Source organism: Triturus cristatus, chromosome 7 (genome assembly GCF_964204655.1).
Source record: "Triturus cristatus chromosome 7, aTriCri1.1, whole genome shotgun sequence".
In the NCBI taxonomy this organism is placed as follows: domain Eukaryota; kingdom Metazoa; phylum Chordata; class Amphibia; order Caudata; family Salamandridae; genus Triturus; species Triturus cristatus.
The window spans coordinates 1,274,989,313-1,275,014,922 of record NC_140590.1 but is presented as its reverse complement, the minus strand read 5'-3'; the positions used below and the strand labels follow the sequence as shown (position 1 = coordinate 1,275,014,922).

The 25,610-nt window shown below is 45.0% G+C and overlaps 1 protein-coding gene across 2 annotated transcripts in view; it reads right to left on the bottom strand.

Moving 5' to 3' along the window:
• The window catches only part of CDIPT (CDP-diacylglycerol--inositol 3-phosphatidyltransferase), a 68,084-nt gene that overhangs the window by 23,573 nt on the left and 18,901 nt on the right, over positions 1-25,610 (bottom strand). For both annotated transcript variants that reach the window (XR_014966781.1, XM_085618803.1), the window contains exons 2-4: positions 20,212-20,346; positions 10,563-10,716; positions 9,771-9,852 (exon numbers count right to left, since the gene is read on the bottom strand). Coding sequence is in view for 1 of the 2 variants with exons in the window: in XM_085618803.1 (XP_085474929.1) it covers positions 9,771-9,852; positions 10,563-10,716; positions 20,212-20,346 (371 nt within the window). In the remaining variant the exon portion in view is untranslated. The remainder of the gene's footprint in view (positions 1-9,770; positions 9,853-10,562; positions 10,717-20,211; positions 20,347-25,610) is intronic.

Genomic DNA, 25,610 nt, shown 5'->3' with positions numbered 1-25,610 from the left:
ATCGCTAGACTTTCCTCTTTCATTCTCAATTATACACTGCTGGGGTGGCGACGCTTCGCGAACTCTTGGATCAATACTTTGACTCAATTGAGTGGTTGTGGCTCTGCGACGAACACCGCGAATACCTAGATGAGCCATTCACCACTGAAGAGATAGGCAAGGTAATCGCAGGCTTCCCGGGAAACAAGGCACTGGGCTCAGACGGGTTGACTCCTGCGTTCTATAAAAAATAAGCACCCCTTCTCATTCCTCACCGTGCCGAAATGTATAATGAATCAGTCACCCTTGGCAGGTTTCCCCCACGCTCCGCGAGGCACTGAACACTCTCCTTTTAAAACCCGACCCTGAGAGCTGCTGCTCATATTGACCCCTTTCTCTGATAAATACAGATAACAAGCTATATGCCAAACTACTCGCCAACCGGCTCCTCCCCCTTGTGCCCCTGATTGCCCGGCCAGATCAGTCAGGGTTTATACCAGGTCGCACCACATCTCATAACCTTAGTACCATCTTTTCTGTAATGCATCAGATAAATCCTGCCTTGCCTGCGGCGGCAGCCCTTCTGGACGCCACTAAGGCGTTTGATACATTGGAGTGGCCCTTTCTCTTCTACCTTCTTAACCGCCTGGGCTTCAGCCAGGACTTCATTCAGAAGATCAACCTACTCTATACACTGTCGTCAGCACGCATTAAGATCAACAGGCAGGTCACCGACCCCATCACCATCACTAGGGGCACCAGACAGGGCTGACCACTGCCCCAATGCTTTTCGCCATTGCCATGGAACCTCTCGCGGCACATCTACATCAGCACCATACCCAAAGGGGCATCGGTTTCTCAACCCGCAGCCTGGTGACCTCCATGTATGCAGATGACGTAACACTATACGTCTGCGAGCAACATGAGAATCTAGCTCCAATGACTAGAGAGGTGATACGATATGGCGGCTATTCTGGGATGCAAATCAACTGGGGTAAATCCGTCCTTTTCCCCATCACCGACGCGACGTTACCATTCCCCACTGAATACCCGTTCATTTGGGCTACTGGACCCACTAAGTATCTCGGCATATGGCTGAGCAGGGACTTAGAAGAGCTACGGAAATCGAGTGGCTGGAAACTAAAATACTTGCGTGGAGAAAGCTCCCACTCTCTCTGGCATGCCGAATTTCGATCACAAAAATGATCGTGCTGCCCAAATTTCTATATCTATTTTTAAATATCCCAATCCCACTCACTTCGCACTTTTTAAGAGACTACGCTCTAACGTGATTACCTTTATTTGGGCGGGCCGCCAACCACGTATCGCATGCAACATCCTAACGCTTCCCCCTCTTGCCGTGGTATGGGAGCCCCAGACTTCAGACTCTATGCACTCTGCGCTCAAGCCAACTTCCATCACTTCTGGCTGCACCCAATGTCCTTCCAGCCACATGTGGCGGTTGAGACGGACGTGGCCTCCCTGTGGCGATTACAAACAGCTCTGTTCTTGCCATACAAGGCCCCTCGGGACTAAATTAACTTAGCAAAGTGTGTACGCTGGGCATGGTATGGCATTCGCAAAAACACCGGCGGTAAGGACCTATTCGCACCAGCGATGCATCTTGCGAACAACCCCGCCTTCTCACCGCTACAAACAACCGGCATGGCACGCCGAGCTGTGAACCTGGGCATACGAACGAACGCTGATATTTACCCCAACAGCAGCTTTCTTCCTCTCCCTGCGAGCGCATCTCCACTTGACAAGCTACTCTACTATCAAATAAGAGAGACATGCAAAGACGCCAACCCCACATTCTCAGATGCTCCTCTGCCAAATACCGCTCTGGAGTACATACACTAAGCTACATCCCCTCGAAAACTAGTTATGAGGCTATATGCGCTAACTTTGGCAGCCTCTCCTATTGACACTGAGCGTGCCCGTTGTGCATGGGCGGCAGACCTAACCGAAGGCCATTCACCAACCCAGTGGCAATATTGCTGTAACCAAACAAAACGTCTCCCTCCCAACAACCGGCGGCACACCCTAATCACACTACACAAAATGGGTCTGTCTGAAAACACTAGATGCATGCGCTGGCGACACCTGACGCAACCTTCACGCATTTGGCCTGTGCATGTCCCAAAGTAGCAGACTACTGGCGGAAGGTATGCACAATCATTAGCGACATCGCTGCTGAACCCATTACGCCTGATCCACTCACCTGCCTGTTGGGCCACGTCAAAGAGGTTAATGATGCCAATCGCAGACTGACCGCGATGCTACTGGTTTTGGCCAAGCGCTGTGTGGCGATACACTGGGGCTGCAGACTGGCGCTTCAACCTAAGCACTGGCTAGCGGATGCAGCATATTGCCAAACACACCTAATCGAATACTGGGACCTGATGCCCGTGGCTAACACCGCACGACATCGGGTCCCTTGATCTACTACCTCCACCGGACGACTAACTCTGAGGAATCTCCAAACCAGCCATCTACCCCCCAAACCCAGAGTGCCAACGACGCCCCAGACAGGGTCAGCCCCATAGCACATGACTAGCCAATTTCACAAACGTCGTAACTGTCAGTAACATCCCATATTCACAAACCTGCCTTTTGCCATGTTCCATGCTGTCAACATGCTGTTGAAATGTCATCACCTACAACTGAATACATAATTTGTACCATGCCTTAAGTTTAATAAAGATTGAAAATTAAAAAAAAAAAAAAACATTGCCAATGTCCTACAGTGCCCTCCTTTGTTAATGAAGTTTATATCTATTGCTTGTTTCTTTTCTTTTAGTTTCACAATCAACATTACTTCAATCTACTCCATTTTTCTTCTGTGGACCAAGAGTAATAGATCACTGCAATACTGGTCTTCTTCAATTGTGTTTTCTCATTTTATTCTAGTTCATACACAAACTAAACTGACTTTTGTCGCATCAAGAAAAAAGGAGGACTTGGAAAGTGTCAGTATTTACAGTCATAATGGAACATCTGTGTTGTGTATGTGTTTGTAGTTCCCTTGCCCGCATATCTGAGTACTGCTGTTTCTGCTTCAGAGGTTATTATGTTTATGTTCATTATTGGTTGCTTTGAATATTACTCACCTCTGTGTCATTAATAAGATTAAAACTTTCGAACATTGAATCTTGGAAAATCAGCATTGTACAGCAATGCAGGACCAAATTATGCAGTGGCAACAGATAAAATCCGTAGTATGAAAATTATTTTCTTTAACATGTGAAATAATTTAAATCAGCAATTTGTTGTTTGCTTCATTACGTTGGTCTGATAACGAATCTTAACAGTCCCTGTCCCAAGCATTCAGGAAGAACTTGTGGAAAGCTAACATTATGAACTGCCTTTCAGAAACTGCCCACACATTCCCAACGTGGAGAACCAGACAGATCATCTTTTCCCACAAAATCATGCAGCCAAGTCCCATTAAAAACAAGCATTTCAATGCAATAGGTCTCGCAATTGCGAGATTTTAAGCTATTGGCATTGGAAATGATAATGTCTTTTATTCATGTGTTTTTCAAAGCAACACATATATAAAAGGCATTGTCATTTCTAATGCTAATAGCTCAAATTCTTGCAAATGCAAGACGACTTTCATGGTGGCCACGCCCCTTCCTTAGATGCTGCTCGCCGTATTCAGGGTACAGTGAGCAGCGTCTAAAGAAAGGGAGGCAACCAACATTTAAAGTGAAAGCGAGTATGGGGCACTTTTATACAAAGTGTAAAAAGAAAGAAAGCTTTTGAAGCGCGGCCGCTAAAGTGAAAGTGGTTGCGCTGTAAATTAAATAAATAAGCATGGCTGCTAAAGTGAAAATGACCAGCGCTGTAAATTAGATAAATACATAAGCACGGCCGCTAAAGTGGAAGCGGACCGCGCGGTAAATTAAATAATTAAATAAGAGCGGCCGCTATAGTTAAAGCAGACCGTGCTGGACAATAAAAAATACATGACTAATAACAATATAAAAGGTGGCAGTGTGCTGCGATGTCGTGGGTGGAATAGGGAAGATCATTAAAGAAAATAGTGCTCACCGACTAGATAAAGAAGTCTGTGTAACAACATAGGTTAAAAGTCCAGTCATTATGGGAGGTTACAAATGCAGACAAGGCGGTACCAAGGAGGAACTACTAAGCCTATTCACGAATGAAAAGCATCAATTTTGAAAGGTCAGTAACAGGAGCCAATTGAAAAGCTGGGCGGTAAATGGGAGTAGCTTCTATGCCACACCTCAATACAGCATGCAGCGTGCATGCGCTGCCCAGGCTCGACCTAATAACTAGTCAATGACCTTGCTTGATTCACCCTAAACTAAAGACCTATCTATAGCCAGACCCACTGGAATTATGCAGCAATGGAGGACCAAGTTATGGGGCAGTGTTGAATAAATAATGCAATCAACTAAAAGGATAATTATACAGCACATTATATGGCAGTATCATTTTACTCCTTTTCTATCTTGAAGCACAATACAATCTGGTCAAAATGCTCACCACAATGGAACTAGTTTAATAAATGAATACTGCAATTAGCGACCAGTTAATGTTTGCTAAGTGTTGTGCCTCTATGCTGTATCACTTGTGGTACTTTCATTTTTATTAACTTTTAATCCGTTCAAGATAGAATTATCTTTTCGTTCGAATATGAAAATGATGCTGCATAACTGGGATTATTTACCGATTTCTGTAAAAGCTAATTTTTGATACTTTAGCTAAAATCCCGTTTCAGGAGCAGAATTGTATATTTCCAGAGGCCTTGTGTATTTCCAACTGTTTGATGGTGGCTACTGCACAAGCTTTTGGCATGGCCTGAAGTTCAAATGGCTATATAAATGTTTTGGCTATGATATGGTATGATGTAGGTTCCAAGTACAGCAAACACTTTCTAAAATGCAGCACACAACTTCCGCAGTGTGGCAGAGAAACAATTTTACTTAAATTAGCAAATTCTATCAAAGGTGTGAGCTTGCAACACTCTTCGCTCATAAAGTTAGCTTTGGTGTCACATGTGTAAGTCTGAAATTTGAGAAACTAAAAAATTAGCTGTCACTAGTGCAAGCCTGCATCACCTCAGTAAGAAATGCCATTGATGAAACAGGTATAAACTTGAAATATCAGTTCACAAAATAGACACGACCGGGGCTTATTTAAATAAGATGGTTGCAAGGTTGAGGTTACCGGCACTCACTTTTGGGGACTGAGGCCGACTTTCCCATCATCTGCCTTTAACCCACAGCCAGAGACAGAAAGACAGAAATTGGAGAAAGAAGACGTGCCTATATTCCGAAAGCATACTGAGGCATTGTTGGGAATGCGCGTTACAAACACACTTAACATAACGTAACGTCTGCAGCTTTAGCAATAAAGGAGGAATCTTTAAACCGATGTAGGTGTGGGTGGGTACGAGCTGAGTAAAAAAACGGCCCCCAGGACACTGGCATGCACCCACAACCAAAACACAATGCAAGAGTGTTGCTGCCACTAGAATATATTTGGATACATCACTTTAATGGCAATGTTCACCTGTCACAGCAACAATTACATTGTCTCTCTCACGGGACTGTTTCATTTTAACTTAGTGTGTCGCTGAGGTGGAGGTTGTAGACTGCTCTGAAAAGCTGCTGCATCTTGTGTGTTTACATGCACACACACCCACACATGGTTGGTTAACAGTACAAAGAAACATAAGTTCTGGTCCGAGTACGACCCTGTTGCAACTCCTTACTCAGGTGAACAAAACGGAACTGGAAATGCAAGGAGCCAGGAAAGACGGCAGTGTGTGTGACCTGTGCATAAATAGACTTTGCCTTTCATGTTATTGCGTATTTCAGACTAAACCACAGAACGAAAAAGACATCAGAGAGAGAAAGAGCCCCGTATAAAACACCTAAGCAGAAAGAAAAAAACACCAGTAAACACCCAGATCTGCAGATTACCTATTTAAGCAAAAACACATTAGAGAAACTGCATCAGAGTGAAAAGAGAAATCACGTGAATAAGAGAAACGACGTCAAAGAGGAAATGTGGTTGAACCAGGGGTCTCCAACCTTTTCTGTAGTGATAGCTACTTCCGATCAGTAAAAATCATAGTGGATTACTGAGGGCTAAACAACTCGTGAATTGTTACCAGACACCCCATCTTCATTGACTTTAAGCCTAATGGCTATAGAGCCAGATACTATGGTTTGAACAAAATACTTTTACTAGGGGCACTATGACAGGGCTGCCATGTGTGTCAGTGAGAGCGTGGTCTTTGGGGATGTATGAACATGTGTGCATATGAATGGATGTAGGTTACTGAGAGCCTGTGTCGTATGTACTTGCAGCACAGGACATATCGTTCACCATATGTGGCACCATTACATGTATAACACAAACATACAATAATATTTTGTTAACCCCTTCGATGCGAGTGACGGAGCGGTTCCGTCATGCGCATCGGTTGCGCTGTGCGCATGACGGAACCGCTCCATCATGGCCCCGCCCGCGCACGGAACCTTCAGCACGGCGCGGTAATCCGCGCCGCATTGAAGGGGTGAAATGGGAGAAAAATGTTCTGCAAAATCGTTCATAAAATGGATCATTTTCTGCACTTTAAATTTCTGTCATTAAAAAACTGGCCTTTTATTGCAGAAATACTGGTGTCGACTGGCCACTGGAACCAAGAGACCTGCAGTTTATAAATACAACACTTTAAAATAGGAGAAAATTAAAATGAAGAGTTAACTTAATTATTAAGGTAACTTTTAATTTGAATTTTTTCCCATTTAAAAGCATTCAGAAACATCATTTTGTTCACAGCACCAATATTGAGTTGACAAGGGCTTTTATTCAAGAGTTAAATACCTCAGTGCTTAAGTTGCTCACCTCTGTGCCCCAGCCAAGGGGATGAATCTAAGTGAGCACTGCGCACTATCAGGCCCTGCTGTCTGCAGCCTGATGATAATCATGTAAAATAAACAGTGCCTTACCTTATCTTTAAAAAGAAAATATGACCTTGTGCTCATTTAAAGATGAACACAAGGGTGTGAGCTACTCTGAAGGTGTCAGAGAGCTACTGGTAGGTCGCGGTTGAACTAATCAACTCGATATATATATATATATTCACTGAAAAAACCATAGGTTTCACACACGTTATAGTTAGGAATTAGCATTTAAAAAACCTTGCAAATTCACTGAAAAAACCATAGGTTTCACACATGTTATAGTCAGCGGAAATTTTACTGATAAAAAACCAGTGAAATTCCCCCGTTATAGTTAGTGCAGGCAACTATAACTCACGCGACCGCAATCCTCTGCTGATGCTAATACTGTATTTAGACACTTATTTGCCCATGTCTTCTTCCATACATTTTTAGCTATACATATATTACAAATATTTTTTTTTCATAAAGACACATATGTCATCAGCAGAAGATTGCGGTCGCGTGAGTTATAGTTGCCTGCACTAACTATAACGGGGGAATTTCACTGGTTTTTTATCAGTAAAATTTCCGCTAACTATAACATGTGTGAAACCTATGGTTTTTTCAGTGAATTTGCAAGGTTTTTTAAATGCTAATTCCTAACTATAACGTGTGTGAAACCTATGGTTTTTTCAGTGAATTTGTACGGTTTTTTAAATGCTAAGTTACTTTACGCCATTCGTGGCGTGCACGCCCACTTAACGCAGTTCGTTCCGTGCGCGCACGGTGCCCTTCGCGCACCGTGCGCGCACAGTAAGCACGCGGTGCTTACTGTGCTTACGGTGCTTATAAGCCATGCACAAATGGTGCCCTTCGGGCACCATTTGCACACGGGGTGGAGAGAGTGTGGATAATTTTTTCTTTGATTATTTTTGTTAAAAATATTGTGGTTTTTCCCAATACCGATGAGCCATGCACATTTGGTGGCCTGCGGCCACCAAAAGCACAGGGGGTGGGGAGAGTGTGGATAGTGTTTTTTTTTTTTTAATTTTTTAACCGTACGCGTACGGTAAGCGTAATCGGCGAAATTAGCGAAAAAATAAAAATGGCTTTTTTGCCCTTGGGGGGTCTTGGGGGACTCCCTCATCATGGCTATGTGTGTGTGAGCTGTCAAAACAGCTCCTTTACATGTGTATTAGTTTTATTTGACAACCTAACTCTCAGAGCGAGAGAGAAAATGGCGGCCGCCGCTTCCTGGTTTCGGCCGATTCGAATGTTTACTAAGATCTAAGAGCCAATCAGAATCGCGCTCGCGCACGCCACCGTACGCGTACGGTAAGCTTACGGTAAGCGTACCGTAAGCTGGCTCAGATATATATATTGATTTAAAGGCTATTTTCTCAGAATCTACTGAACAGATTTACACCAAACCTACAAAAGGCACTTCCTTGACCTGAGGACTACCTCTCTGCCAAATTTCAAGTAATTCTGTTCAGCCGTTCGGGCTGTAGCCCTGTCTAAAGGTCCTATGGAAAAATGCATGGGAAAAACGCGTTTTGGGACCCCCCTTTTATCTCAGCCCCCGCTTGCCGAATCCTCCCGAGACTTTCAGGGTAGGAGCGGAGCGTAGCGCCCCACCTATTTTGAGAAATTCGCGAGGATTCGTCGACCGGCGCCAAAGTTATTCAAAATAGAATGTTGCGGATTTCCTATGGAAAAGGGGTCCTAACTATAACTACCTACTGGCGACCGCCAGTAGGTAATATATATATAAATATATATATATTCAACAAACAGGTAGCCCCATGAGCTGCACTTGAGCCAGAGAGAAGGTTACCAGCCTTTATTCATGGTATGGACAAGTAGGTTAGCCAGTGTGATAGACAGCCTTTCCTTCGCCTAACGCGTTTCGAGTCAATCTCTTCATCAGAGGCATTCAGGAAAAGTACGCGCTTGGCGGGCAGCTACTTCCTTTTATAATGTCACGCCCCTTATTCACGTTCCATATGTCTAATGGGAATCGTAGTGCCACAAGCATTTCCAACCTTAATATATATAAATCTCTCTCTCTCAATTTCACAGCATTCACACCAAAGATAACAATCGCTTACCTAGATCTATTGATGTTTAAAAAGAGAATTACATCTATAAGATCGCAGGTTAATCGGTTTCATTGTAAATCCAAGCAGTTGTCTACGTTGATTAACAGAATTGTGTTAATGCCAGTCACCGCTGCCGCATAGAATGATCATCCCCTTCCAGGTCATTGTTTCCAGTGCTTGGTGTTTCTGTGATATTCTAATGCAGACTTGGTCTTGGGTCATTCTTTGTGCGCAATACGTTGGGCCCAAGGCAACTACAGTTTGGCCTAAGTACTTTCACTATTTAATAACAATAATCTATTGTTTGTTAGTAGACTGAATGTCTTGTGTTAGTAACAATTAGTAATTTAATTGAATTCATGCTCATTAACGACCCTATTTTATTAGTTCACGAGGTTTTATTTAAGAACAACACATTTTAGTCTGTCAGATTGAAATGATATACTCACTTTTTAAATGAAACAAGAAATTCATTTTTCAATAATACTGAATTTTATAAACTATGTGTACAAGCGCGCTTAACTGTTGGAACTGTAAATAAAATAACATTTTGAATTAAGAAAAACAACAAACAAAGAGAAAGACCATTCCAGAGAGAAAACGAATGTTCTTAACCATGAGGTGCAGTACACGCGCAGCACTTTAATCTTACGCTCACATGCGTAACAGATGCACTGCACTGGCCTTGCCTTGAGTTCTTACACACAAGAGGGTGGGATGCAACAGCACCGGGTTAATTCAGGTAACACAGACTTCTTACCCGTGAGGTGTAGTAGAGTCGCAGCAGAGGGTTCCCAGACAGGTCAATTTTCTTGTGACTGTCACTGCCTCTCAGGGTGGAGCTGGGAGAAAAAGAATAATGAAGAGTTGGTTGGAGAAAATGTTGCTTTACCTCAGGGATAGTTCTTGGTCAGGAGCCATTACCTCGGGGGCACTGCAGAAATTAAAATGAACCACAATCTGTTATCGTCCTGCTTTGCTCAAACTCTGCCCCTACCAACTGCCCTCTTAGAAGTGTGAGCCTTCACACCCACAGCTCTTTGACACCAGCGTCATCTCTTTAACCCACGCAGTCTGCCAATACGTCCTCAAAATGCTTTGCCCTTTTCAATCGCTCATTGCTCAGTTAGCTGCCTTGTGCCCCTTCGCCATCTTTACCTTTGCTCTGCAGCTATCCCTTATTTACTTAGATGTTCCCCTCATGCCTCTCTCATCCAAACTTTACTTTCTGTTCCTTTCTCCAAAGTTCTGCCCAACATACTTTCATTCAGGCTCCATTACCCGTTACACATACCATACCCATGTCCCACCCCACCCCACCTCAAGCTCTACTCGGATTCACTGAAGAACGGCTACACCCCCCAAATGATAGTGCCACCCGAGCTCTCGTTCTCAATCAGGCACTGCCCCACAATAACGTTTGCCCCTTTCATTGAAGTACCTCCCACCCAAACACCTCATTACACCAGACTCTACGCGCGCTTGCTTTCCCTAAAGCTTATCTCACTATTTTTAACCAAACTCTGACCTCTCCTTAACCTTCCCACCTCACCTGTGCAGGTGCAGCCAGTGGCTGGCCACGTCGATGGTCATGCTGAGCTGGAATAGGATGGTGTAGGAGGGGTACAGCAGGGACAGGTTGACTAGCAGGCACATCGTGGCACAGCGGTCCGTCAGCATGTCAAGCATGGCGCCAAACTTTGTGCCTGTGGAAAGAATAGGTGCTTGTTGATGTAGACTGTAGTCAGCAACCTCCTCCCCCTCTGAGCCATTGGCACAAAGAGGTGACAGTACACTTCTACTGCTGCCTCTCTCTTCCCACAGGCAGATGGTAAAGTGGCTGCCTCCTCTAATGAAAGAGAAGTAATGTCCAACTCCTGGTTGGGCAGGCAAGAGTATGCGAGGGTCAGACTCCCTGAGACAAGTGCTCAAGTCAGAATTCAGTGTCAAAGCCAACGAATTGCAGTGTTGGCCCGTTCATATCTTCTAATTCCCCAGAGCCATTTACGTTTCACTGCCAACAAGAGTGCCCAGAGAAAAGGGTAGAACTGGGAGGTGTATTTGATGCACGACAAACAATGATTGGCACACCAATTCTAGCACCCAGTGGTGATAACAAGGTTGAAGGCATGCAATTTAAAGCGGATTCAAATGCAGGTGTTGGTCATTTGTTTTCAGGAAGAAGGAGCAGATGGTGCAGACAAATATCACTGCCACCCCAGCTTTCTGATATAAAGTAAAAGTCCTAATCCCCAAATAGCTGGTGGATACATTACAATGTTTGCATACTCAATTCTTTTCACATGTATTTTACCAAGCTCTGCTCCATGCCTTGTTTTAAAAACGAGTGTCTAACGTAAGTCCAAGAGTTCGTGATCCATGCCAGATTTTCAGGACCTCCACCTATTCACGAATTTACATAAACTTAATCTACATAAAACTCTGACCTAGTAGTTATCTAGAAAATCTGGCATGGATCTGGCCTTTATGAGCCTATGTGGACACTCCTTCCTCTAAAGTAAGTCAATTGATTGTCTTCTTCAATCAGCTCACTTTCGGGCTGTCTGATTATCCAGATGGGCCACTGGTCATTCTGCCTTCAGAGATCCTGGATACGAAAACATGTGCATCTACTCATTCTTATTTAGCCCACCCTGGAAGCATCACCAACAAATTCCAGAATGGTGAGGTCCCCCACCTTCTAGTTTTTTGGCCCCTGCTTTCCAGAACGGATGCTAAGCCACTGTAAAGAATGGGCAACAAAATCTGCTGCACTTGTGAACTAGAACAACCGTTAAGCGAAATTCAACTTGAACCATGGCATTTGTATCTTTATCCGATTTGATAAGTATTGCTCTCCATCAATAATGGCTGTGCTCCATCCAACAGCCCTCTTCCAGGAACACTCTGAGGTATCACAGAGTGTATTGAAATAAAGTACCTGTCCAAACCCATAAACCAGGCTTGTGGAAATACTTACTGAGTGCCACCCATATCAAGTGGAATTTGACAGAAATGGAGTTTGATTATACATTTTTCAGTTTCCTTTTCTACATATTTATTTCTAATATTCTGCTTTCCAAACCTTTGTACAAACCATATCTTCATTCTAATCCAGAGATCCCAATTTAACAATAATTTCTTGAAAAGCATTAATTTGAAATAAGCATAGGCAATGCTCGTAGATCTGGTGCATAACTAGAAGTGCCTGGATGTTTCTGCCTATGCACTCCCTCATCCATCAATCCCCTGGTCACTCACTCACTCATTTTCCATACAGTTAGTTAATTATCTTTTAAATATGCAACTATTCATCCACCAATTGTCTCATATATTTACCCTCTCGTCCATTCATATTAAAACAAATACAAACTCAACCATCAATGAAAAATCACTTTTAGTCAGTCTTATTGGCTTTGCGACTATTCTGTGATAGGAGAGGGGGCGTGGCCGGAGGGGGGGGGGGGGCAGGGGGTGAGAGTGCAGGACGTATTATTAAACTGCTAGTATGTGAGAAGTGTGAAACCACAGTTGGTTGCTTAGGACAGATTCTCGCTGGGGTATAAAAGTGTTGTCTTTGCACATGTATGGGGCTCTAGTGTGGTTCCAATGGTGGCATCCTGGGAAAATGATTTAGATTGGTGTCAACGGGCTGAGCAGGCAATATATCAGAGTAGGGGGTACCCACGCATATGGGAGAAGATATGGGGGCATGGGTGGGTTACAGAACCGGGCAGTCCCCAGTCTTCTTATGGGCCGCAGGTATGTCCAAGATTATTGTTTATTGATTGAGAATTAGGTTAGACCGTTGGAGCGGGAGGGCTAGTGGGAGGGTTCAACTGTGGTAATCTTACGTATTTTGTATTGCTATACGCCAAATCTCACTCTATGTATACTGTACTGTTTTCGGAAGCATTTGGTTTTGTCAATAAAAATAATCTATAATAAAAAAAAAAAGTTTTCTTTAGTTTGTGACTGCTTGTGGAAGAAAGCTTTTAGCAGGGTGATCCTGCTAGTCGAAGGGGTCTGCGAGCGAGAGTTTGTGAAAGGTGAGGAAGAGCTGTCTGTAGAGTGAGACTGCTCGTCTGTGAATGGTATGAGCAGTTTTGGTAGTGTGAGACTGCTTCCCTACGGAGGCCAGAGAGTGCGGTCAGTAGTGTATGACTGCTAGACTGTGAAGGGTATGAGAGTGCTTCTGATAACTTGTGATGCTTTTACAGCACTGCTAGTAGCATGAGGCTGCTAGTCTGTGAGGGTTACGACAGTGATGCTGGTAGTATGAGACTGCTACTCTGTGAGGGGGTGAGAGTGTTGTCAATGGTGTGACTGCTAGTGAGTACTTTCAATAGTGTGCAATTTCTAGCTTGCTAGTCTGATGGGTGTGAGAACTCTGTTAGTTTGAGTGAGACTGCTGCTCTGTGAAGAGTTTCAGACTGCTGTTCTTTGTGGGTAGGTGTTCTGTTAGGGGTGTAAGAATGTTTTTGGTACTATATGTGATCCCTGGTCTAGAGGGAATCAAGTGGATTTGATAGTGTGAGGTTAGAATAATGTTAGGTGTGTGTGAACTGTGAGTATTGCAGTGTATTATATGGTACATGTGTTCAACCTTACTGTGTAATACACTCACAAACCTGTCTTGGGGCCAGTTGGGGCTCATTTGCAAAACCTTAAGCTGAACCCTGGGGAGTTGTGGCTTTGAGGAGTAAGACTTAAACAAGTGTACCAGTGTAAAGAAGTTAGAAGCACCAAACATCGAAATAAGAAAGTCACGCAACACAAAAGAAATCCGACACCAATTTATCAAAATAGATTACATTTTTATGATTTTTTAGACATCAAGATGAGCAAAACACACAGAAGAGTTCTGGAGGTACAGATGTTTAAAGAAAATGTAAATCTCAGATTTTTAGTCCAGAGCACAAGCAGGCACTCGTAACCATAAAGTTTGAAAACATTTTAAAAGTTTAAAAGATTTGTGTTTGACTACTTCGGCCTGAGTTGGGCGACCGATTCTGGGAGGGAGAAGTTCAGGGGGTTCAATAAGGAGTATTTGGACAGTTACCTGTTCACCAAAGCAATCTCCAGTAGAGTTCCACACTTCACAGCAAGACTTCGGTAGACTTCGATGGAATACCCCTGATGCTGGTGATTCTGAATGCTTAAGGACACTCTGGGTGCTGTGTAGTCGACGGGAGTGTCCTTGCAGTTATTCCTCGGTCTACAGATAAGGTGGGCCAACTTTGCCCACAAGGGTCGGTGTCCCTCGAAATCCTATTTGAGCCAGTAGAAAGCCAGTTGCAGCTGGGGTACCGATCTCTGTACACAGCGGGTCCAGTGGTTTCCTTTGGTGAAGGGTGGTGTCAATCTTTAGCGACTAATCTGGACTTACACAACACTCTTGGTGCAAATTTTGGCAGTTGAGGATCGGTCTCTTGTGTTGCCCAACGGCGGTCAGCGGCAATTTGAGCAATGTGGCTACTGACTTGCCAGAAGTCGTTACTTCGGTTTTGATGCCCTGGTGCTGGTTCCAAGGGGTATGCCGAATGACCCTTGGAGTCATTTCTTTGGTCTGAAGCTCAGGAGCGACTTGTCCGTGAGCCAGGAGCCACAGGCACAGTCCTCTCTTTTCTAGCCCATGATGCAGCAGTTGGTGCAGTCTGTCTTAGAAGGTGTAGGAGTCAGCAGGACAGTCCTTTTTTGGTCCTTTTTCCAAATCCATTGTGATTCGAGGGTCAGGGTGCCAAGGGTGCCATATTTATGCCCAGAATAAACCCTGTGGGATGATGTGTTCACTAACCAATGGGCTACCAGGATCCCTCCCGCCTTGTAGCGACGTCTGGCTATTTAGACATCTTGCAATAACGGAATGCACAATTCTGCCTACTCTCAAGATGTCTGAACCCTTCCTTCACTGTTAGGAGCTTGTTAGGCCACCCTAGAGGCGTGGCTACATGTAGGCTACATGCCCATTGGAAAACTTCTGCGGCCACTGGAATCCCCTCTCTGTTCCTGTCGCCAGCCAGTCTAGCTGAACAAAGAGGAAGCCCTACATGAGTGTAATCGCCATTTGCCCACCAAAGGCGGCTTCAACTTTTTGGGCTAACACCCTCAGTGGCTTCCTGCAAGGGGGAGGTAACACCCCTTCCTCTGTAGTAGGCCTTTATTGTCCCTGAGCTTGAGAATCATTCACACTACTCCCCAGGAGGGGAGAAGGCTCTATGGTGGCCAGCATCTGTGCGAGTCCACTGGACAAACTGGGCAACAGAGTGGCAACTTCCTAAAGGTTGCCTTTCCTTAAAAATCACATTAAATTCGACTTGGGCATCAGGTCGGGTTTAATGCCACAATAATTTGATATCTTATTTTCTGATTGATCACTAAATTAGTAAATAATTATGTAATTTCACAAAACTGTATTGATAATATGTCCCCTCTTTAATGAACGAAATGAAGGCTGTCTTCTTCTGATACATGCTGTGAAGGAAAATGCAAGTGTATATATATTTTTTCTGTTTTTATTGTTATATTCATGTTTTTAAGGGTGATGGTGCACAGTATCTGTGAGACCATGATGAAGACCATGAGGCCAAAAAGTTGTGCCACAAAATGAACTTTACAAAAACACATCCATTTGCTTAACGGGCACAACTCTTTGGAACTGTAAACGGGACTTGCACCCGTTGTCTCACACCGACCCCGATAGGTGGACGTGAGCGGTTCACTGCTAGACATAGAGTTTTTGCGCGTGTCTGTTTGTGAATGTAATTTTTTATTTCCAACCAAAAGGGTCTTGGCTTACAACTAACCGAAAAAATAAATTATAAAAAAATAAAATTAAAAAGTGCAACTTCACCACTTCATATTATTCTCATATCAGGCTTTTTAAAACACTGTTTAACAAACAACCTTAAAATATGAACAGTGATTTCAAGAATTTCAGGCACACCATTTCAAAGCGGACATAACTGTGTAAACTTTGACGATTCATTTTTCCATGGCACCTGATTTTGATTGTAATATATTGAACAATCTGTTAGTGTGGGACTTGACTTTAAATGGTGCTCACAACATCTAACCATCAATAAGAAAATAAACTATCTCCAAATACAGTAAAGAAAAATATTTTTGTTTTTCTTTTACCAGCATTATACTGGTTTGGATTACTATCTTCCCATTCTGCTGTTAAATTGTATTCATCAAACATTTCCCAAAAGAAACTAATTACCTCATTAAGGATGATTACAATTATTGCAGATTGCATGGGGCTCTCCACAATAGAAAGCTCTGTATTTTAGCGAAAAATATAAATTTGGTGCAGAAATAATCTATTATGACTCAGGTTTGTTTTCTACCCGACTAAAGCGGAACATAACAGCCTCCACCACAGACATCCATGAATAAAAAAGAAACCACAAGCAACTAACTTAGGTATCCTTTTGGACTGATTACAGACAGAAGCAGTACATTAGATTAAAGTTTTTATTTTAAATGTTGCTACAAAGACTCTTTATAACAGTAATGTAAGCAACCTTCTAAAAAAGTTATTGAGAACTGGTAAGTATACTATTGCAGAACCTTTGGTGAGTAAGCATCTAAAACAAGAAGCAGCCAAACATCTGCCACATTCATGCTTATAATGCAGGAAACCTTTTACCATCACATTACCATTCTCTTTGAATTGGGGTATATGTTTTGATCATACCCATAGATTATGATAAATCAATCACTCAACACTTTCTTTATCCGGCTGAGAAAAGCCATAAAAACATATTTCAGAATTCCATATAATACAGAAATCATTTTAAAATGGTTACAGACAATAAATGATAAAGTAAATTCAACTTAGCAGCAGAATATATAAATACATCATATCAAGTTTCAACTTGTGGCACAATCACCAAGTTCCTTAGATTGAATAGTGAAAGTTAATAACTGAGTTAAGTGTTAAAACTGACGAAAGTTCTTCTAAAAAAAGAAATATCCGATCTGTAATTCTTAACGCAGGCACAAAAGTGGTAATAAAAACAGACTCCTCTGTACCTTACAGAGATGACAAAAAATCATCAAATGTAACGTAGATTGCGATGCCATATTCTCATATGGGCAGGGAGCAAGTTAGTCTTCAACAACCCCTTTTCGGGTAGACTCACAAAAACATATAGAATGGTGAGTCTAAATCTAGTTAATAGAAATCTATGGCAAACATTAGTTACGGAGGTGATTTACAGTTCAATCCAATCAGTTATTTAATTAAAAACTAAGAACTAACCATTGTTTTTTTTCCCTCTACCATAAAACTTGCCTTAACATATTTCTCCCAAAAAAAGTGTTACAACGTTTTTTAGTACAAAGGTTACCTACATCTAGTAAGGTAAATTCTTCCGGTAGACTTATCCTGGTAAGTCATAACTTTTCAAGAGTGGATTCTCAAATTTTCCATATATAAATCTCACTTTGTTTGCCAAACACCAGGATTTTGGAGTGGTGATATTGCTTGGCAGCAGACAGGGTACCTTACATAGAAATCAATTAATTAGAAGAATACTTATCGAACCTACTCACCACCTCAGGAGGTCAAAATTGATTGAGATTCCGTAAGATGCCTGAGGTTCAAATCTGTCCATGCTCAAAATTAAACTTTAAGAGGGGCAGCTAAATCATTTTGGATCTCTTTCCTGCCCGAGTTAAGAATCCAACTCCCTCCCCTTACTAGGAGGAAGCATTTAAACACTAATTGCTTTAAATCATACATAAAATAATCTAGATACCTAAACTCAACAATAAGCATTGTGAATAACTTTGAATTGTATCTATAAGTTTGCTTTTTTTTTTTATTTGAAACTCTGTTTCTGCTTTTTTTCTTTCCTAAACTAAGACTATGCTCTATGTAAAGCCCTCTAGTGGCATAATGTTGTAGCAGTGCTGCAAAAAAATGTCAAATGTTAAAAAAAAGCCTCTACCTATTGGTAAATCCTACCTCTGAACAGTGGATTCTCTAATTTTCTAGAAATAGGTACTCTTTCATTTGCCAAACACCAGCATTTCGGTGTTAGAGATATTTATTGTTTCCTTTTTTAATAAGATTTATTAACTGCATTTTTCAAATATTACATCTGGTAACACACCTTTGCTGAAGGTAATCGTGTTACAGGCTAGGACTTTTCTTGTCGGTGTTGTACGTTTGCAGAATTGTGAAAACATAAACAGAAGTTTCCTCGACAATGAACAAAAAAATCACACATAATATATATGGACAAGCTATTAATATCCCAGATTACATAAGCAAGAGGTAAGAGAGTAAAGATTACATAATAGTATCCTGCAGTCAGATTAGAGGGCACATGCCACATAATTTTTGCGGCATGCTATTGTTTGTCTCATCTTAAATCCAAGTTGCATGCGGTCTATCACTGCTCTCCTTAATGGTAGGCGTTAATCCTCGGGGGGGGGGGGGTAGGAGGACGCCCTCAGTAGCTTAAGCAGTTTGTGCCATAGTTCAGGGTCTTTCATAAGTTTACGGTCAGTCCTGACTAGTTTCATCAATCCACTGTCTGACCCTGGCACCAAGGAAATATTTATTGTTAATAGATTTTCCTTACTCTATGAATCCAGAGCCATCAACCAACTCTTGAGAACTATCATACCAAAACAAATTGAGATTGATGCACTTTTTGAGAGCAAACTGAATATAAAGGAACACATTGCCTCTGACAACTGCGCCATAACATGTACAGATTATTCATAAGGTGGGACAATTCACAATCTTGTTTAAAACCATTCCCAAGCGTAACCTGAAACCATGCCTCAGAAGATAAATCAATTAACCAAGATAAGAGGCTTTTATAATGCTCACTACTGCCAGTAATTTATGGTAAGCATTCTAAATAGTGTTTTCCATTACCAACCTTGTTGTAGAACAGTGTGCAGTTTTCCTTTGATCATATTTTTATATTTCAATTTTAACTTTTTGCAATATTGGGATGTGAGCTTGAGCAATAATTCCCCTATTTCTCAAGTTATACTTCTTTTCTTCAGCTCTGCAATACAGCACTCACTATCACTCTTATACTACGTACCATTATGAGGACTTGTCCTTTTTAATTCCAAGGGTCTACAAAACGGGGCATTAATATATTTCACAACATATGCCAGTCAAAATCCATAAAAGGCTCTCTTGATTTGGCACTCAGCAGCATTGGATGGTATTTGTTGAAAATGCTTGATAGTCTTTCCTTTGTGTTAATTTAAAGTGTAATTTACAGCTCTATTATAACAACTTCACATCTTAGGAGCACGTAAACAAAGCTTTCTTGTCCATTTTCTGTTAACCCTGTTCACTGCTTCACATCAGTGAAAAAACAGCAGATGGAATTTCCTAAATTTTTTTCAGAGCGCTACTGTCTGACTCTTAAGTACTCTCTACTGATAGTACGGCTTTATGTGTAAGGTACATACAATCATAACAACAGTTAACATTCTGTTTAATTCTGCTAAGCGTTATGCAAGGCTTCTACTCTCGTCAGCAATTTGTGGGGGTAAATAAAATATCAATAAATCAATACATTAGTAACCATCTCAGCAAACTTGCCACTTATAGTTAATCAAACCACAAATAAGTATCTGTTTTTAATACAGATCAGAACAAGAAAATGTAGAAAAATTCCGATTTTGAAATTGGTAGTCAACAGTGTTTCTTGGAAATAGCTTGAGTTGAATGAAGCTTGCTATCAATTGTTGTGAATTATATTCGCATCCACTCACTCACTAAATCATCATTTGATTCAGGCTATGTTACATTAAGAAATAATTTATTCAGCTGCCTCTTCAGATCAGATATTTTGCCTCACCACAACTCTTTTGGCTGATTTAACAAGCACCCTGCATAAACCTGGTCAATGTATTCCAAAATAAATGTAAATTTAATATAATGTCAGGATAGGGATAAAGCATGATATTACCTTTACAATGCTTTGAGCCCCTGAAAGTCAAATCAATTTAATCAATCTCTGTTCATGGGAGTGTTATTAAAAGGCATGTCTAGCATAACTTTTTTGCAGCACTCTAATCTTCAATGGGGTAATATTTGCTTAGCATTCTTCAAGCACACAGAATTAGGAGGAGGGAGTACTTCGATAATGCTCCCCAGTTATTGTTGTATGACAGACGGCTGGTATCATGTAAAGAAGGTGGAGATAGCTTACCTTGATTGAGGGCACGTGCTGCATGCCCATCGAAAGCATCCAGGAGTCCACTCAGCAAATAGAAGGAAGAGGCAGTCAAGGGGCAGGTGGGCATGAAGTAGAATGCAATGAAGGCAAAAATTATACGGGCATAACCTAGTGGGGGAGAATAAAATGGAGTAACATGTATTTAATACCACAGGCTAAAACAGCTTTCCACAGTAACAAAGTACTCTGAAATCCTCTTGCTTCTAAGGCTTGGAATACATAAACCTGTTAGAAAGGGAGTTGGAGATGTGTGCCGCTTACCAAGTGTTACCATTCTTCCTCAAACTTCAGCGACGCTCACAGATTCCAGTGCCTTAACTTTGAATGACCAATGATTCTGGATTTATGTGCGAGGCTGTGTGTGTATCCATCATCTAACATATAGCCTTCCAGACACCTGCGGGATGTCTCCAACACTACAGACTGTGATTATTAAAAATATCTCACAAAGCCTGGTACTATGCTAAATGTTGAAACTCTACTTTCTTCCACCTTATAGTAAAAACATTTGCTGTCCCGCTTACAAATACTTCTTTGGCAAATACTGTTCATGGAAAGTACATCTAGAATAAATCTTACATATCATTAAAAAGTAAGGATGCCTGGGGGGGGAGGGTGGTCTCGCTGGGAATGCAGTGAGACCCACGCCACGGGAGCTCCGGCCACTCGCTGATCTTTAAAGCAATTACAGCGGAGCTGGGGGCTTGTCGGCACCGCTCCAAGGGGTGCTTACCTGGCTGAGGGTGAGAGGCACCTGTGGGCGGGAGGAGAGCTGCTTGGAGGCGGCAGCCGCGGTGGAGGAGCCGCTGCACCTTGACCTCCCGGCCAGGATCGAGGCGGCCGCCATTTTGAGGCGCCCGGGCCGGGGCCTGGGCCTCCTTGGTGGCTGCAGGGAGCTGTCCTGGGGCCCTCCGAAGCCTCTTAGTGCTGTGCGGCTTTGGGACTGACGGCGGAGTGGCTGGGGCGCCTCCACGGGACTGGACAGCATTCGTGACCATTCCGGAGCGGGAGTGTGGGTTCCTGGCTCTCCCTGATCGGACATGGGCCGCCATCTTAGTTGTTGCACCCTGGGCACCCTCTGGCGTTGTGCGCTGCTGATTGCCCCCCAAGACTGGAGTAGCGGAGCGACTGGAACTCCCGAATCTGTGCGGGAGGTGACTGGGATCGACCCAGCGGAGAGCGTGGGCCCCCGGCCTTTGGTGGCTGAAACCGGAGGTGGCCGCCATCTTGTCTGTGGCGGTCCAGTGTCGTCTGGTGCTGTGGGCGTCTGCTGTGACCTGCGGACCGCGGGCCCTAAAGAATGCTGGGAGCCCTGTGGGGGACTTACTGCGCAGACACCACGGCTGGGTTGCGGAGCTGTCGTCCTGGGCCTCTCCCTCCCCCCAGGAACTGGCGTGAAGCAAGGAGTGGTGAGCACGGGCCTCTGAGGCGGTGGCCCCGACCCGGATTGGTTGACTGGGCGACAGGGCGAAGCTGGGGCACATCTAGCGAACATGGGCGCTTGGAGGAATCAGCGGCGCCCTGGCAGCGGTCTGGCCTGGAAGCGGCGGCTCCCCGGACTGGTGAGCCTGCGGCCTGGTGTGGGCCTGCGTCCTGGTGTGGGCCTTTATTCCTCCGCGCCCGACCCCCCTGCTCTGATACTGGACCCTGGCAGCACTGAAGCACAACACAGGTGAGGTGTAAGGGGTGGGGGCGCTCTTTGCTGAATTGCCCCTTCACGTCTCACCCCCGGGCCCCTGCACCTCACTGACCCCACGCAGCCCCACTGCCTTGCACCTGCCTGAGGCCTACTCCAGCGGCCTGCCCTCTAGGCAACTACCAGCTTGATCGGCCTGACGTCGGAGGGCCCCCAGTGGCTGGCCTCCCTACCACTGGTGGACCCTCTGCAAGTACTGGCGAGGTTGACCCCCGTGACCCCACCCGGGATGCCTGCATGACCCGTGACCCCTGTTCGTTCTCGTGCTGAACTTCGAGCTGCATGCCCTGCCAGCATATCGACGACACAACATACATCCACTAGCGCAGACAGGACTAGCGGGCAAGTGGATGAAGCTGAAGACCAACGGTCTTAGGTGGGGCTGACCATGCCCACGTGGGATCCGGCATCTAGGTGGAAACCTCCCAGTCTAGCGGGCTTGTGGCTGGGCACGCACTCACACCTCTCCCTGCCCTGCACGTACTGCTCCCTGCCGGAACCCTGGAAGGCGCACCTTTTGAGCAGGTGAGGAGCGGGGGAGAGACTATTCCTGTATTCGGAGATCCTGAGTACCTCATCTGGCTTACACCCCACTGTTAATTGCGGAGCCCAGTGTGACGCGCTTTGACCCCCGCTGACTGAGGCAAAACAGGTGCTCTGGACACCCAAACCTACTCTCTAGCGGCCCCTCAAACACTCACTAGCTCATTCATTTGGCACTGTTGAGAGACGGTCGCACTCAGTAGATGACGCGCACCAAAGTAGGGAAGGACTCAGCGGCAACCCCAAAAGACAATCCTGTTGCTGCGATGCGGGACAAGGCAGGCTTACCGACCTCTGGTGAGGTAGCTCCACAGCCTGGAGGGGGCTCACCACCTGTCACCCAGGCTTTTATGGCTACCTTCATGGTGGAGCTTAAAACTGAGATAGGCTCCTTGGGTACCGAGGTCCACTCCTGTGTCCGGAAGCTTAAGAAGGAGGTCACAGATCTCGGGGAGAGTGGATGGCCTGGAGAAGATTGTGGATACCCGAACCGAGGACCAGGAGCAACTCGGGCAGCGCCTTACCACCCTGGAGGAACAACATATCAAGCTGCAACTGAAACAGGAAGACCTGGAAAATGGGGGTCGCCGAAATAACCTCCGCATCCGGGGGGTTCCTCTCGGGGTGGAGGGGAACGACATCATGATCTACGTGGTGCAGCTCCTGCACGAGGTCTGGGAAGATGACGATGCCTCTCCGCCGGCCCTGGATCTGGCACATCGGGTATCTGGCCCCGCTGGCATACCGGGTATTCATCCTGACCCGGGTCCACTTCTTTACAGAAGAAGAGGCTATACTTAAGACGGCACGCTCCAAACCGGACCTCACCTACAACGGAGTCAAGATCCAGATCTATCAAGACCTTGCACCCAATACCCGCCGGAGACGTCGAGATTTTAGACCTGTAACGGATAAACTAGGAAGCCTGGATATTCCATACCAGTGGGGCCACCCATCTGCTCATTTTTCAGTGGGAGTCCAAGCGCCGGGTGGTAGGGTCTTTTAAGGAAGTGGCGCAATTCCTTCACCTCTCCTCAAGACCACCCTCCAGCCCAACATGTCTTCCGCCCCTCGCGCGGCCCCCTGCCAAGCCTTCATGGTCTACCGTATGCCGCTCCCCACGCCCTGATGAGCAGTCATCCTTGCAAACCAAAAATGACATTATTCAACATATCCGGTCCCTGGAGGGGGACAGGTCTGCAGCGAACTCCCGACCTCCATCCCTTTGACTGACTGAAACCTCACCTCCGCAAATGGTAGGTTACACCGACCTCTGATTTTGTCTCAGGACCCAATGGGGTTGGCGCTCAACCTCTGGAATCGACCATACCCCAGCTCCCTACCTGCAGTGTTGATGGTACTGGACTATCCACCCAGATGTCTCCAGGAGCGGCTGACGACCCGCCCCCTACCTGTTCTTGGGAGAGTGACTTCGACGGGATCACCCGAGCCTTAAGGTCTAGGCTGACCCACAACTGGAACAGGATATTGTGGCCCGGTTGGCCAATGTTGGTTATATACTCTTGGACTGTACATATTTGTATTTTTTTCTCCCTTCCTTCCTACTTTCTCTATACCCTTCGACATGGCGGGCGAGGAATCCCCTACAGATGGTGCCCTCCCCTTGACAAGGGTGACATGCCCCAGCTTCTCCCTCGCGCTGCCCCACCTCGCTTCCTACAGTGGCATGAAGGACCACCCCAGGTTTTGACTCAACTATGGCTGCTGCCTGCCCCCTGAAGATTGTATCCCTAAATATTAAAGGTCTTAACTCCCCCAACAAGCGACAGCAAACATGGCGCTACCTCTTACAACATAACCCAGACATCATCCTCCTTTAAGAGACCCATCTTCTAAAAGCTGATATCCCGTGCATGGCTCATCCTCGATACCCTCTTCAATTCTGGGCTACGGAGCCCACTAAAACGGCTGGGGTGGAAATCCTTTGCAGAGCTGGCATCAGGCAGGGGGAATCTAGGGTCTTCCATAGTCCGGATGGCCGTTTTCTCAGAGCTGGGGTCCAGGATGGACGACGTTTCTTTACACTGTGCAATGTGTATACACCCAACCATGCGCAGGACCTCTATATCCGGACGATCTTGCGGGAGCACGTCCCACAAGACGAACCCTCGCTAATCGTAGGGGGAGATTTCAACATGGCATGGGACCCTAAAATGGACCGCAGTGCTGCCTCCCCCCAGGGGACGGGGCTATGTCCTCGGCCCTCCGGAGGCAAATAACAGACCTTGGCTTACTGGACACCTGGAGATACCACTCCCCGTGACCATTCGTATTACTCACACATACACCGCTCGTATTCGCGCTTAGATTATATTTTTATCTCTCAAACCTTGATCAGCGATACACTCTCGGCATCCATGTCTGCTATCTCGATCTCCAATCAAGCGCATCTCAAACTCCTACTGCAGGATCCGGCGCTTGCTCCTCCCGTACCCCACGATGGCGGCTACAACCGCATATTCTGCAGGACCCGGTAGATGTGGAGAGCATACGGACAGCTATCGACTCCTACTTAGCGATCAATGATATTCCCGAAATTCCCTTCAATGTAGTATGGGATGCATTCAACGCCACAATCCGCGGCCATATCACCTCTCTTGCAATTGCACAGGCGTGTGAGGCCTGTCTCCTAGAGGATAATCTTTCCAAAGACATTAAAGACTTGGAGAGGCAGGACCAGGAGCATCCCACACTCGCACACAAATGCGCCTCGCTAATCTTCGGGGGCAACTCCATTCTCTCTGGACCAACAAGGCTGAGAGAGCCCTGTAAACGTTGAAACAGCGATACTTCAGGGGGGGGGGGGGGGGGGGGACAAGGTGGGTAAGATATTGGCGAGACACTGCAAAAGCGCACATAGCTAACATTCAGATTGCCGACGGCGAGAGGGCCACCACTGAGCAGGCCTTCCATATTATTCAGCCGTTTATGACGCGGATGAGCCATCCCCGGACCGGGTAAAAGATATCTTGGATAAATGCCCCTGGACGCCAATCAGCCCCCAAGCAGCTGGAAGAACCCCTCACAAAAGAGGAGCTGGCAAGTGCGCTTAAGGACCTCCCCCTTGGGAAATCACCGGGCCCAGATGGCCTCTCATTGGCTTTCTATTGCC